General features: G+C 41.2%; 2 protein-coding genes across 5 annotated transcripts in view; one reads left to right on the forward strand and one right to left on the reverse strand.

Moving 5' to 3' along the window:
- baiap2l2b (BAR/IMD domain containing adaptor protein 2 like 2b) lies at positions 1 to 14,571 on the forward strand. 3 transcript variants are annotated; one of them, XM_089006714.1, is made up of 15 exons: positions 1 to 111; positions 880 to 955; positions 1,035 to 1,121; positions 2,521 to 2,582; positions 2,696 to 2,767; positions 2,838 to 2,927; positions 3,005 to 3,136; positions 4,974 to 5,075; positions 5,309 to 5,411; positions 6,783 to 6,990; positions 7,064 to 7,114; positions 7,191 to 7,500; positions 7,558 to 7,601; positions 8,672 to 8,767; positions 13,801 to 14,571. In XM_089006714.1, the coding sequence occupies exons 1-14, from the start codon at positions 58 to 60 to the stop codon at positions 8,745 to 8,747; spliced, it is 1,467 nt and encodes a 488-aa protein (XP_088862840.1). In that variant the 5' UTR covers positions 1 to 57; the 3' UTR covers positions 8,748 to 8,767; positions 13,801 to 14,571. The 3 variants fall into 3 exon arrangements, with proteins under 3 accessions (XP_088862840.1, XP_088862838.1, XP_088862839.1); XM_089006712.1 differs by lacking the exons at positions 1 to 111; positions 880 to 955; positions 7,558 to 7,601 and having other exon boundaries at positions 1,040 to 1,121; XM_089006713.1 differs by lacking the exons at positions 1 to 111; positions 880 to 955; positions 1,035 to 1,121; positions 7,558 to 7,601 and having other exon boundaries at positions 2,520 to 2,582; positions 2,679 to 2,767.
- Positions 8,778 to 14,651, reverse strand: part of pvalb7 (parvalbumin 7) — a 24,512-nt gene continuing 18,638 nt past the window's right edge. Inside the window, exons 2-5 of one of the 2 annotated variants that reach the window (XM_089006716.1) lie at positions 13,755 to 13,823; positions 12,858 to 12,987; positions 12,598 to 12,707; positions 8,778 to 11,604 (exon numbers count right to left, since the gene is read on the reverse strand). In XM_089006716.1, the coding sequence (XP_088862842.1) occupies positions 11,579 to 11,604; positions 12,598 to 12,707; positions 12,858 to 12,987; positions 13,755 to 13,823 (335 nt within the window). In that variant the 3' untranslated portion in view covers positions 8,778 to 11,578. Of the gene's footprint in view, positions 11,605 to 12,597; positions 12,708 to 12,857; positions 12,988 to 13,754; positions 13,854 to 14,651 lie in introns of both variants that reach the window. The other variant, XM_089006718.1, reaches the window with a different exon arrangement.

Consider the following 14,651-nt stretch of genomic DNA (forward strand, 5'->3'; position numbering starts at 1 on the left):
CCCTCTCTTGAAGCTGTCCCATATTTCAATTTCATATTTGCTCACCCATCGGGCACCATGTCAGAAACCAGCAGTGACCAGCTGCACAGATCAACCTTATCTGTCTATTCCGTGAGTACCAACTTTTTATTTATTTTTGTCTCCCAACCACATTTTGATATATACAGTAAAGTCTCGTTATATCGATAGCGGTTATATCGATAGTACTGCTTATTACGATACTATTTCTATGAACGCAAGGAGAATACATGCCGCAGGATCGGATATATCGATAGTCCGGTTATATCGATATTTTTTCCGACTCCTGAGAATATCGATATAACGAGACTTTACTGTAATAATAATAATAATAATTTTATCTGTGTAGGCTCTCAGTCGTACAGGAGTGGTCCATCCATTTAAAGGTTTCTTCAGCAGTCATCTGTAACACCTCATCCGAAGAGTTTTGTCAGCGAACTAAAAATGTGATGGTAGCTCTGGCCCTATGTCCCTAATGGACAGAGGTGGCGGTGCCCTACCTCTGCTCAGTTGGTCTCTGCTCTAAGGTTGGAGGGAGAAGTGGACTACTCCCTCAAGCTAATGTGTAAATTACTTCTTTGGTTCTGTCTGATTATGTTATGACTGGCTCTGACTGCCCCATTCGCCCCGGTATCACCTCATCAACATGACGAAGCCTACGTGATAACCTGGTAACAGAGGTCTGGCATTACCACCTCAGTCCATTTGGGATGGATATAGAGGGCTGGAGCTACCAGCACAACTTTAGTTCGCTGACGAAGCTGTTCAGCTGAGGAGCGAAACGTCCAACACAGATGACGGCTGAAGAAACTTTTTCATCAATAATAATCAGATTTTTAATTTTTTTGTCGTGAACTGCAGAACCTGATGGGACATTTCAACCCTGGCCTTGAGAAGCTTGTTGCGTTGGGTAACAGCTATGTCAAAGCTTTCCAGGGTGGGTGTGAAAACCAATGATCCACACATGGATTCTACATTTGATAACAGTTTCATATGTCTTCTGTTTTTGTTTACAGCATTAGGTGTTTGTAGTGAGGCCTACTTCAGCGCTCTAGCCAAGATGGGCGACCAGGCTATTCACACGCTATCTTCTCGTTCCCTCGGTAAATTATGGGAAAAAAGGCCTGTCATGACTACACTTGTGTAAGCGCATGAAAGACTTCCATTATTTTCCACTGGCGTCACTATCCCGATGACCACTGAAACCCGCCATTGTATTCAGTCGCACGTGGCTGGTTCTGTTGGTGAGAGCGCACGTGCCTTTGCTACTTTAGATAACTTGAGAAGGTCAACGCACTGCAGCTTGATGAGTGGTCCGATTGAGTGACGCATGCTAAATTATTGAGAGCCCCCCCACACATCCCCTTTTGAAAAACATGCACATTCAGTCAGCCCCAATCTACTTTATGGATCCACACCAGCGGCATGTTGCTTTCAAAAGGATTTTAGCACTTGGTTGGCGGCCATCTTTTTTTAAAAATTGTATTAAATTTATGAGATTGAAATATTTTGTTTCTGCAGATTCGTCTTACATTAGCTGGCTGGCTATCTATTGACTAATTATTAGCTATATGGCTATCTATTCAGCTAGCTAGCAAGCTAATAGCTGGCTATCTATTGGCTATCTATCCAGCAGGCTGGCTATCAATTACATATCTGTTAGCTAGCTGGTTGGCTGGCTATCTATTGGCTATATGTTGGCTAGCTAGCTGTCTGTCTGTTAGCTCTATCTCCAGCTGGCTATCTATTAGCTAGCTGGCTGGCTGGCTATCTATTGACTATCTGATGGCTAGCTAGCTAGCTTTTTATTTATTTGAGTTATTCCGGATTGAGTAAACGCTGGCGTGTGTGGCAACCACTGCTCACCCACAGAAAAACTGATCCAGTGATTGTAAAGTGACCTTGAGAGTTTTGAAAGGCGCTTATAAATCAAATGTATTATTAGTATTGTTATGATTTGCTAGCTATTTGCTGATTGAATGCCTGTTTAGATTTTTTTTCAAAGAACGACACATTATGTAGGTCCCTTGTCAGTTCCTATAGTTTATACGTTTTACATATGTGTAACCAACTGTCTGTGTGTCCGTCTAGCTAGCTACCTACCTTGCTAGCTAGCTAGCTACCTTGCTCGCTATCTATCTACCTAGCTAGCTAGGTAGCTAGCTATTTGTTTATTTGTTTGTTTACATTTGTTAATAGTGGTCCACTATGAATTATGTCTCTTTGTGTACTTATCATTATTCTCGCCCCAAGGCAGCTGGAATATTGTCGGCATCAGGTTGAAAGCTCAGCTGAATTGTGGAAAATTCCAGAATTTTCAAAAATCAAGACGGACAAATTATCAACCAATCTGAAGCGTTGAGAATGACTTTCTCTCTTTGATGGCACACTGTTAGCAGTATCACAAATATGCATTTTGGAGGTCTCCTGCAAATTAACCATTTTCAGCTGACAAGCTCAATGGAAAATCGATCGAATTAGTTATCAGTTGTCCTTTTTCAGGGGATGTCCTGATCCAGATATCTGACACACAACGGCGACTCACAACTGAGATGGAGGGAGTGGTCAGTACCCATAATTCATAAATCCGCACATGTATCCTCATGGCACGTAAGCATAAATGGATAAGCCACTAAAAAATGATGGGCTACTGATTCTAGCGTTGTGCCTGCTGCAGTTCCAATGGTTCCAGGTGGAGGTGTTACAAGCCATGGAGAAGAACGTCAAATTGGATGAAGAGTACATCGACGTGAGGCTTTGTGTAACACCGGAAATCCGTTTCAACGACGCTCACATTGTTTTTTGCGTTGGGTTAGCAGGATAGCCGCCGAGTGTATGAACTGGAAGTGAGGAACCAGGCGGAGGCTTTGGAAAAACAGCTCAGACGGGGAGCTTTCAGGGACTCTCTGGTAACATCTTGAAACATTATTTTTAGGGCAGCTGTGTTTTGTGGAGAGACACAAGTTGCGTATGCACTTGTGTCTAGGAGAGCAGCGACTACATGCAGTACTTGAAGCAGAGCCAGCAGGAGATTCTGAAGGAGGAGGAGAGGCGATATCGTCTCCTGGCAGAGAAACACTGTGGCTTAACCCAATCACTTATTTTTTTGGTTAACAAGGTATCAGTGCACGTACATATACACCCAAAATGCAACTTTCTAGTGAGCAGACGTAACGTTCTTAGAAATGATGCAAAAACAACTTAGTCGCAAATAAGCAAGAGCATTAACCCATCTTGGGTCATCCATTGTAAAATCTAATGTTCAGATTTAACAATAAGTAAAGTATATCAAAAACATTGTAACTTTTTAAAATCGGTGTCTAATATAAATTAAAATTTGATGTTGGCAGGTGTAATTAATTTCATTATAATTAAATCAGTAATAATTTTAATTTAACAAATATTCTTCAATTTCTGTACAACGTTAAATTGGTATTTTGTATTCATTATTTACAGAAAAAAATATCTTTCATGGATATGCCATTAAATGTATCCCAGACCATGTGCAAAATAGTGTCCACTCCCGTGCCAGGGTTTTTGTCATTTTCACTCAAATTGCAGGACCCACAGAACATTGAATTTAAAGGACAACCAACGTCACTTTTTTGTTTCCTAACTGACATCAGAAAAACGTTTTATAGCATCTAAAATACCCAAAACACGCAGTATGATATTTTTATTCAAATGCAAAACACCAATAAAAATGACTTAAAGTGTCCAAAATCTGCAAAAAAATTGAGCTGTGAATTGGGCATTTTCAGAAAGTCCCGCCCCCAGTTCGTGATGTCACGCCAAGACGCCTTGCATTGCTGGAGAATCAAAACAATGGCTTCAAATTCGAAGAATATGCTTTCTTGTTAAACATCCAGTTATGAATATTATTCAAATAGTTCTGAAGAAGAAAGCATACATGTTTGCAATCGATTAAAGAATTTATTCCATGCCATTTTGAGGCAACATTGGGCGGAAATGTCTCACCCAAAAAGAGGCAGAAAATGGTCACCGAGCTCCTGTGAGGAATTAATCAGCCCGTTTCCACAGGCTGATAAATTCGTTACATGGAGCCTGGACGCCCTCTTCTGGCTCTTTCTGGTGCAACACGAGGTTTTCAGACCAAACAAGCATTGGCGTGATGGAAGGACTGCTACAATGTGTCCTTTTTTTCGGTCAGGGGCGTTCCTTCAGTGACGTCACGTACGGACTCGTCACCAACTCAAAAACAAGACTTCCGGAATATTCAGTACGAGCCGTAAAACCTAAAATATAGCTATATGCGGTGGAATCTTTGTAAAATACGCTCAGTATAAGTAATTTGAAGCCATTTTACAAATTATAGACACAACTTGTCCGGAGATGTCGGTTGTCCTTTAAGTCATTTTTATTTGTGTTTTGCATTTGACTAAAAATATCATACTGCGTGTTTTAGGTATTTTAGATGCTATAAAACGTTTTTCTGATGTCAGTTAGGAAACAAAAAAGTGCCGTCGGTTGTCCCTTAAGGACTACATAAATATTCAATACAGCGTTAGAAACCTTAGACTTTTATCAGAAAAAATGTTAATTCCTAAATAATATGGGTCTGGAGTTATCCGAGCTTGAAATGGGGGCAGCTGTACAAAATACAATACAATGTTGATTTATATAGCGCTGTAACAACAGCTGAAGCTGTAAACAATCGCTAAAGTAAAGTGACCTTGAGAGTTTTGAAAGGCGCTCATAAATGAAATTTATTATTAAAGGAATAAACCATTTTCAGAGGTCTGACCAGCGCTTTATCGGTATCCCTGCAAGAAAAAACTGGGAATGGCGCTCCACGTCACTTTTCAATACCCGAATAAATTTGGGAATGGCAGCAAATGAGTTAATAAGCCAACAACCGCAGGCCATTTTCTGCTTGTTGCTGTTTGATCAGACCAGAATTTAATGAGGCCATCACCTTTCTCATCTGAATTCAGACAGGCATGGCTCTTCAGTATAAAGCAGAAGGATGGAAGGAGATAATCAACAAGACCAGATCTGGATCTCGGACTCCCACAAATTTGGACCAAGAAGCACAGGTATTATTGTCAAAAGGAAACTTGTTCAAAATAAAACCTCTAAACCGTGTGGCCTTTCTGTGACTGTAAAGTGTCCTTGAGAGTTTTGAAAGGCGCTTATAAATGAAATGTATTCTTCTTCTTCTTCTTCTTCTTCTTCTTCTTCTTCTTCTTCTTATTCTTATTATTATTATTATTATTATTATTATTATTATTATTATTATTATTATTATTATTATTATTATTCCCTGCAGTTGCGAGGCTCTGTGAGCTCCTTGTTACAGACTGTAGCCAGAGATGACGACATGTCCTGGGCCAGGCGAGAGCAACAGGCGCTGGGGAAGGTGCCTTCGCGAGGTGGGAAAGAGGATACAAACAATTTCATTCTTAGTCTTTTTTTTATGGCATTTGAGGCACACGTTTTTCTAAGTGCAGTCTTATTATTTTTACTGTTTATGATACACTAAGTGTGTTGCTACCCCCTGCTGGTTGAAAGTTTTTCACACGGGAGTCCTAATAAAATTACAAGTGAGCTTGTGTACCTGGTACAATCATGGGAATATCTTGTAGGTCTTGTGTACTGTATTTTCCAGCATATAAAGCGAACACAAAAGTCTTCATTTTCTTCAAAAGATGATCCTACGCTTTATAATCTGGTGCACCTTATATGTGAAGTAATATTGAGCTACAAGCTACAACAGGCCACTGACTCCATTTGCCCCATATATAAAACGCCGTTTCCTTTCGGTAATCTCTTAAAATTACTGCTCCTGGTGGAATTTTTTTCTCAATTTCACTTGAAATTTCCATTTTTGGCACAATGATTAAAATGTGAGATTTTTTTGCTTGTTTTTGTATTTATTGTCTTAACAAAAACAACATTTGTTGATTTATGAACATTTTAAGTCCAAAATATTCCATGAAAACCTCTTAAGGAACAAAGGTATTAAAGAAGGAAGATTGGTACCGTATTTTCCGGTGTATAAGGCGCACCGGCGCACCCTCAATGAATGGTGTATTTTCAAAGTTTTTCAATATATAGGCGCACCTGAAATGAATGAAAAGGTTATTCAAATATAATATAAAAATATATTTAAGGTTTTCCAAATATAAGGCTTACCACATTATAAGGCGCTACAGGAGAGCCTGGGTTACGTGCTACTTCTTTTACGGGGGAAATGGAATCGTGACTGCTGACAGTAGTTGTGAGCCTGTTGTGGCTCAATATGACTTCACATATAAGGCGCACCTGCGTAAAAGGCGCAGCGTCATCTTTTGAATAAAATCAAGGCTTTTGGCTGCCCCTTATACACCGGAAAATACGGTAATCTCCGAAAATGTTATTTATTATTGTGATAAACTGATAAAACCCTGAATATTTCTGAGCTCATAAAAATGAATACCACACAGTATACTAATCTGCAATTTCTATTTTTGTGTTTGACATAAAAAAAGAAAATGATGGTGAAACCTGACTGTTTTGTTGACATTCAATTTAGCACAAAACTGCCTAATGGGTGCATAACGTAACCCCAACATCCACTGTAGCGCCTCATAATGTGACGCGCCTTATATACTCAAACATTTTTTAAACATGTCATTCATTGAAGGTGCACCTTCTAATCAGTCCGGTGCGCCTTATATATGGAAAAAGTTTAGAAATAACACCATTCATTGGGGGTGTGCCTTATAGTCCGGAAAATACGATAATATCTGTCTTTTCCCCAGCACCATCACCCCTCCCCAGCCGCTCGCGCTCCAGCTCAGTGGGAGAATCTCTCGGTCTGGGAAGAGGGCGTCCCATGAAGGCCCTGGTATCTCACCCCACCTCATCCAACCCTAAACTGCTTCCTTTCAACCGAGGGGAAACGGTCACCGTGCTGGTCCAGGAACCGCGCAACGGATGGTTCTACGGTCGCACCGACAACGGTTTAAGGTGCGTTTTCCTGGCTATGGAATATGACATTTGTGAAGGAGTTGTCACCTTCAATGGTTTGATTCTTCTCCAGACAAGGATGGTTTCCCGCTGCTTATGTGGGACCCATCGATGATTCCGCCAGGTGACATCATTTGAGCACCTTTTTTGTGCTTACTTTTTTACAATAAACATCATCTGATATTCCTCTACCTTATCAGTGGCGGTTCTGTCCGAAGTAGCAGTATGAACAACCTACTGGACCCCGGCGATACCCAAAATGACCAATCAGAAAGCAGAAACTACGGCGATGTCCCACCGCCGGTAACGCCCAGTCGAAGAGCATCGGTGGACTTCCGGCCCATTTCTCCTCTCCCCGAGAAAAAGTTGGAACAGGTGGTAGAGACGAAAGCCATTTATACAAAGACCATACCTGAGGTGCCACCTCCACCACCACCACCACCTCCTCTTCAGAATCTCCGACGGGGCTCTGTAGATTTGCGACGGGTCTCTCCCGCCCCTGACGGACAGGTACTAAAGGACATTGAAATGATTAATGCTAAAAAAGTAATTGACTCGTTTTTCTAGGCTATGTCACCCAACGGCCCACCCGAGAATCCTTTATTTCCCAGGTAATTTGATTGACAGTGTTTTAACTCATTCACTGCCAGACCATGTGCAAAAATGTGTCCACTCCAGTGCCAAGGTTTTTGTCATTTTCACTCAAATTGCAGGAGTTACATTAATTTTTAGTTTTAGAACTACATAAACATTGAATTCGGCCTAAGAAACCTTATAATCTCTTCTTTCATCAGAAATAAAAGAGTTAATTCCCCAGTTATATGGGTCTGGAGTTATCTGAGCTTGAAATGGGGGCGGCTGTACAAAATACAATACATAAATATTGATTTATATAGCGCTTTAACAACAACTGAAGCTGTAACAAAGCCCTAACTTGGACAAAAGGCAAGTGCTTCCCCCTCGTGGAGGGGAAAAGCATTGCCAGAGGTCTGACCAGCGCTTTCGTCACACTTTTTCAATTCCTGAATAAATTCGGGAATGGCAGCGACTGAGTTAAAATGAACAGGTGATGTTAAGCGTTGTCGTTGTTCTGCTTCTTGGCTCTGAGCCAGTTTTCACGTTGCCGTTCTCACTTTCGCAGATTTTGTCAAATAATATGATCCTTGAATCTCAAATAGGATCTTCAAAGCTCTATTTATGAGCTTTTATTTATGTGGGTTGTTAATAAATAACTCTACTTTGCGGATTTCCTTCTATCGTGGGTGGTCCTGGTCCCCATTAACTGTGAAAAACGAGGGATTACTGTAACACTTTACACACACCGCTCACCACGGGATAATCGATCAACGAAAGTCATGGTCAATTAACTCGTATTGACTTGACTCGATTTTCTGTAATAAGTCTTGCAACACACCTTTTAATCAATTACATTATTGATCAGAGTTCAACATGACGGTCTTCACATCCGGATGGGATATTGCCGTATATATATATATATATGTATGTATGTATGTGTGTGTGTGTGTGTGTGTGTGTGTGTGTGTGTGTGTGTGTGTGTGTGTGTGTGTGTGTGTGTGTGTGTGTGTGTGTGTGTGTGTGTGTGTGCGTGCACATGTGCGCATGGACAATAACAAACGCTGCCAGGGATCATGTGACATTTACCATCATCCTCTCGTTTCAGAGGCACAAACCCATTTGCCACCGTGAAGCTTCGCCCCACGAAGACGGACGACCGATCCGCCCCTCACATCGATTGATCGCACCGGGCAAGACTCAGGTTTTGTACATGAGGCGGCACTGATGAGACAAAACTGTTACATGTTTAGTTGAATAATTGTAGCAGATCTAAAGGGATTGAATAATGGGTAGCGTATCTGGAAAGTAACGACTTTTAGACAGGAAAAAATTGAACTTGGCTGCAAAACCCGTGTGTGAGGGCATTTTCTCAATCCATAAAAATAAATAAATTAATACATGAAATGGTAATAAATATACAAATATTTCACTGTAAACCACACCCATGTAAAGGAAACAATATATAACCCGAAGCAAAGTTGGCCTTCGTTGATGTAGCAGTCGAGTACTACGACATTGAAAATATGTTAGCTAACTGCTAACACCCTGTTAACTCACTCAAACCAATGTGTTGTAGACTGGACTGATAGCAAATTTTATTTTTGTTTTTATTTTTTTCCTGTTGCTATGCCACCATTATGTTCTTAGTTTCACCTGACTGGTTCACTTCCACTTTGGATCAGCTCGAGGTCACGTTGGTTTGTCATCACAATTTAGAGGAGCCTGGTCGCAGATAGATAGTACGCATCTGAATTGAAAGCATCCTCATGAAACATATTTTATTTGGTTATGAAGTGATTCATTGCCAGGCGTGCTAAAATTTGTCCACTCCCATGCCACTGTTTTTGTCATTTTCACTCAAATTGCAGGACTCACGGAATATTGACTTCTAGGACTACGTAAACATTCGATGCAGCATAAGAAACATTAGACTCTCTTATTTCACCAGAAAAAGAGTTACAGTACTTCCTAAATTCTATGTCTCTGGAATAATATCAGAATCATTTTTACTGGCCAGGTGTGTAGAACACACAAGGAATTTATCTCCGATAGAACACGCTGCACTAGTATCATCATAAAAAATTTGCAAAGCGGCACTATACAGTTATACAATGATACCTCGGTTTCCGAACCCCTTAGCTCACGAACTTTTCGGTTTACGAACGTTACACTTATGACAATTTTACCTTGGCATCCAAACTATTTTTCGGGATACACACGGAGCTGCCACAATGAGTGATGTGTCGTTTGTGAACGAGCCGTTCTCCTAACAAGGAAATGGTGGCCGACTGTTTTGTCCTCTATTCCCCGCCCCCAGTCTTCGGTTAAAGCCACGTGATTGGTCAAGAACGCAGCAGTGAGGGGTGGGGGTTGCAGACAGAGAGAGAGTGAGGCCGTTCTCCAAAAAACAAAATGGCGTCTTCGGTTAAAGCCACGTGATTGGTCAAGAACGCAGCATTGGAGGGGGGGTTAAACATTAAAGAGTCAAGCAGACGACAGAGAGAGAGAGAGTTAGAAAACACACACACGAATGGGAGACGATAGAGCTTTGGACAAAAAAACAAAAATGAAAAAAAAAATGGCGAGAAAAGGGGTAGAAAACAGTGAAATTTGGACTCCTTTCAACTTTGATAGTTCAAAAGCAGAGTGTAGACTGGAAGGTTAAAATATCCCATCAATCAGGCTCCACAAACAACCCGCACAAGCTATCTGTACACTTGATGCAATAAGCTATCAACCCAGCTAAACAGAACACAATTGATGAGGAACTGGATACAACTATCACAGAGAAAGCACTTAGAAGGGATCATTCCTCAAGATGGTGAAAGACCGGCCACGCCATTCCATCAAGCCATCAACGACCATCACAAAGGTAAATAAAATGACTTTATTATTATATAGTACAGTTTATTTCTTTATACAGTTTATAATACCATAGCACATTTATTATACATAAAATAAGGTATATTTTGTGTAGTTTTAAGGCTTAGAAAATTAGAAAGCATAAAATTATGTTTTATGGGGCCCTGGGAACGTATTATTCTCATTTTAATGGTTTCCTATGGGAAATTAATTTTAGGGATCCGCACTTTTTGCCTTACACACACTAACTAACCAATTAAGTTCGTAAGCCAAGGTATCACTGTATTTGAGTTACTGTTTAGAGAGTTAATGGCTTGGAGGAAGAAGCTGTTTAAATGTCTGCTGGATTTGATGCGCATGGATCGGTTGCGCCTGCCTGGAAAAGGTGGTGGGCAGGGTGCAGAGGGTCCGGTACGATTTTTCTGTGCCCTTGTTTTGATTTGATATAAAGTGCAAGTAGGGGCAGCTGTACAAAAGGCAAATGCTACACCTCGTGGAAGGAAAAATAACATGGCCAGAGGCGCACCCCCCCCCCCCCCCCGCACAAGAAAAACCAAACCCCGAACTAATTCGGAAATGGCGCTCCACGTCATATTTTCAAATCTCGAAGAAATTCGGGGATATCAGTGCATGGGTTACAAATCCCAATTGTCTCCAATACTTTCATTTTCTATTCTGTAAGTCCGAAAATGAGACATTTTTTTTAATAGCAAGTAAAGGTAATATCACACCTTTGTTATCATTTCTTTATTTCGTCTCTCATTTCTTGGTTGTGTTTATTGTGTCATTTCGAGGTGGATTTGAGCAAAGAGAAGGAGGTGCATTGACATGTGACCAAAACCATGAAATGATGAACAGATATGAAAAATAATCATTTGGAATACAACAACACTAGCACCAAGCTATCTTTATGAGCTCATCAAGAATGATTGTTACCCGATACAGAAGATTTGATGTCAAACAAAAAACACATGAAACCCAAATGTGGTAACACCTCCTGTAGGATGTTGCCTGTTGTCGTCAGTCCCACTCCATGCGTCGGTTTGCCCCCCCCCCCCCCCCTCCCGGAGAGGTGAGAGAAGTTTGATGGTGGGAGGTATAATCTATGAATTCAGGGAGGTGGGAAAGAAGGAGGACGTCTCGCTGTCTCCTACTCATGCACCATTGCTTCGAACTCTGGTGAGGAAGAAAATGAATGTCGATGTACAAGTTTGAAAGTGATCATCGACCGCCCCCTATAGGTCATAATTGGAACTAAACCTTGATTTTGACTACTGTTGTATTCTTTTCAGAAATAAGCATTTTCTTCATGCTGACATGAAGAAAATGGTGGATTTTTTTTTCTTTTCACTAACGACGTTCCAATTTTTTTAATTGCCTGTGCACATAAAGACGCAGCAAGGAGCTGAAAGTGAAACTGGCATCTTTTCACCCTGAAGCCAACGCGCTAACCACTGATCCAACCTCTCTCTCTCTCTGTCTCTCAGGCTCCCTCTATCTCACTCTCTCGCTCTCTCTCGATCTTTCTTGATCTCTTTTTTTCTGACTCTGACTTTCTCTCTTCCTCTCTCTTCCCCTCTCTCTGTCTTCCTCTCGCACTCTGCCTCTCTCTCACTCTGACTCTTTTTCTCTCTCTCTCTTTTTATCTGTGTCTATCTCTCACTTTCTTTGTCTCGCTCTCTCTCTGTCTCTCTTGCTCTCTCTCGATCTCTCTTGGTCTCTCTTGAACACTCTCTCTTTCTCTCTGACTCTCCCTTCCTCTCTTTCTCGCACTCTCTCTTACTCTGACTCTCACTCTGACTCTCTCTTTCTCTATGTCTCTCTCTCTGTCTCTCTCGCTCTCTGTCTCTTTCTCTCTTACTCTCTGTCTCTCTCTTCCTCTGTCCCTCTTGTGCTCTCTCTGCCTCTCTGTCACTCTGAATCCCACTCTGACTCTTCCTCTCCGCCTCTCTGCCTCTCTCACTCTCTCTATCTTTCACTCTGACTCTCACTCTCTCTATCCCCGCTCCCTCTCCGTGTCTATCTTATCTGTTTTTTTTAACATTTCATTGGAGAAAGTCTCTTTAAGACTTAGTCATGCTTCATGTTAGTAACGTGTACGACTCTCTTCCTGTATGTTCTCATCGGGACAGTAAGGGTTGCAATCAAAAGCTTCCCTCCGTCTCTCACCGTCAATGCCGATCTTGCCGTCGCCATCTTTGTCTGCGGCTTTGAGAAACACTCTTGTCTCATCGTCTGTCAAGTCCCTGCCTTCATCGGAGAAGCCCTTCAGCACAAATCTGCACAACAGAAAATATTTCCCAGCAGCTTATAAAAACACCTGTCAGATATTTTGGATTGGATTGGATTTGGATTGGATTTGCCTTTATTAGTCTCGCAGTGGAGAAATTTACATTTCACAGCAGCAAAGTTAGTCATGTTTGTCTCACTTGAGTTCCTCCTCTTCGATGAAGCCACTTCCATCCACATCCAGAACCCGGAAGACTTGTTTAACGCTCTCGGCAGACATTGCCGTCATTCCCACCAGGTCGAAGAACTTTTTCGGGTTGAACGTCTCTGCTACTCGGCAAAATAAACAAGTAGGTCAAAGAGTCTATTATTATTCATCCAGATGTCTTTCAGCATACGCGTGCTACCCACACATCAATAATTGTCCAGAATTTTAACATATTTGCTCTTTGCTGAGTAAAATCGCAAAGGCCACTTGATTAACACATTCACTGCCATTCACGAATTTATCTGGGAATTGATAATATGACGTAGAGCGTTAATCCCGAATTTGTCGGGTTTTGTTTTTTCTTGTTTGGGTCCTGGCAATGGCCTTTGGCAATGTTTTTTTTTTCTTTTCCATAAGGGGGCAACATTTCCCTTTTTTTCCATGTTAGCGCTTTGTTCCAGCCTCAGCTATTGGTAAATTGCTATCTAAAGCAAAATGTATGCATTGCATTTCTGATGAAAAAAGAGTCTAAAGTTTCTATCACTGCATTGAATGTGCATGTAGTCCTGAAAGAATATTCTGTGGGTCCTGAAATTCGAGTGACAATGACAAATACCCTGGCACTGGAGTGGACACATTTTTGCACATGTCTGGCAGTGAATGAGTTAAGCCAATTAGGCTAAATTTTAAAACAAAAAAAAAAGGTTAATTTGGAGATCATTCAACAAATTAAATATTTAGCAAAGACAACCGACATAAACAAAATATGCTTTCCAAATTACTATGTGAATAAAGTCAATGTTGTGGCCTTAACATTTCACGTTTGAAATCCCCTTTGATGTGATAAATACAAATTATTTTTTTTTCACAGTACTGCACATCAACCAACCTGCAAAGGCATCAAGCCCTTTCTTGATCTCCTCCGCTTTCAACAGGTCCGTCATCACCATCCTGTCAGCTGGAGGAATGAACACGCATCAGGTTCACCCTGAGTTATGAGGACGGGACACGTTTCCATGGTAACATACAGGATAAGATACAAGCTTCAAGCACATTTTGATCAATGTTTGTTGGTAGTTTAGTCAAATATCCATTAAACGTGATACAGTTGGGCACTAACTTACGATGATATCAGGCATACAGTACAAATAACATTTTTGCCCACGCGGGCCAGGGGAGAACATGCAAACTCCACACAGGGAGGCCGGAGGAGGCAGAGAACCGGCGACCTCTGCACTGTGGCATGTAAATTTTCTCCTTGCGTTCATAGAAATAGTATCGTAATAAGCAGTACTATCGATATCACGAGACTTTATAGACACACACGCAACTCCCAGACAAATGCCACTATGGATCCCTGTACGACGCTTAAATTTCTCGAACCATCCATGGCTAGCCTTGAAATTATCAATGGATGATGAACTTCCAGGTTGCCTCCTGACGATATCCGAGTGAAGTTGTTGTGCTTTCTTTGCAATAATTGTACCTAGTTCCTCATCAATTGAGTTCTGTTTAGCTGGGTTGATAGCTTTTTGCATCAAATGTACAGATGGCTTGTGTGGGTTATTTGTGGAGCCTGATTGATGAGATATTTTAACCTTGAAGTCTACACTCTGCCTTTGAACCATCAATAAAGTTGAAATGAGTCCAAATTTCACAGTTTTCTATCCATTTTCACACTCTTTGTCGTCTGCCTATCTATTTTAAATTGCAGCTCTGTGTTTCTTTAACCCCCCCTCCCCACTGCTGCGTTCTTGACCAATCACGTGCGGCTTTAACGAAGACT

Source organism: Hippocampus bargibanti, linkage group LG10, assembly GCF_051943395.1.
Source record: "Hippocampus bargibanti isolate YZ-2025 linkage group LG10, ASM5194339v1, whole genome shotgun sequence".
Lineage (NCBI taxonomy): Eukaryota > Metazoa > Chordata > Actinopteri > Syngnathiformes > Syngnathidae > Hippocampus > Hippocampus bargibanti.

Bases quoted from the DNA above. Each gene is read 5' to 3' on its own strand.
- baiap2l2b (XM_089006714.1), top strand. From the start codon at position 58: ATGTCAGAAACCAGCAGTGACCAGCTGCACAGATCAACCTTATCTGTC. The intron at 956-1,034 runs GTGGGTGTGAAA...TTTTGTTTACAG, and splicing joins CTATGTCAAAGCTTTCCAGG to CATTAGGTGTTTGTAGTGAG. The intron at 7,501-7,557 runs GTACTAAAGGAC...TCGTTTTTCTAG, and splicing joins CTCCCGCCCCTGACGGACAG to GCTATGTCACCCAACGGCCC.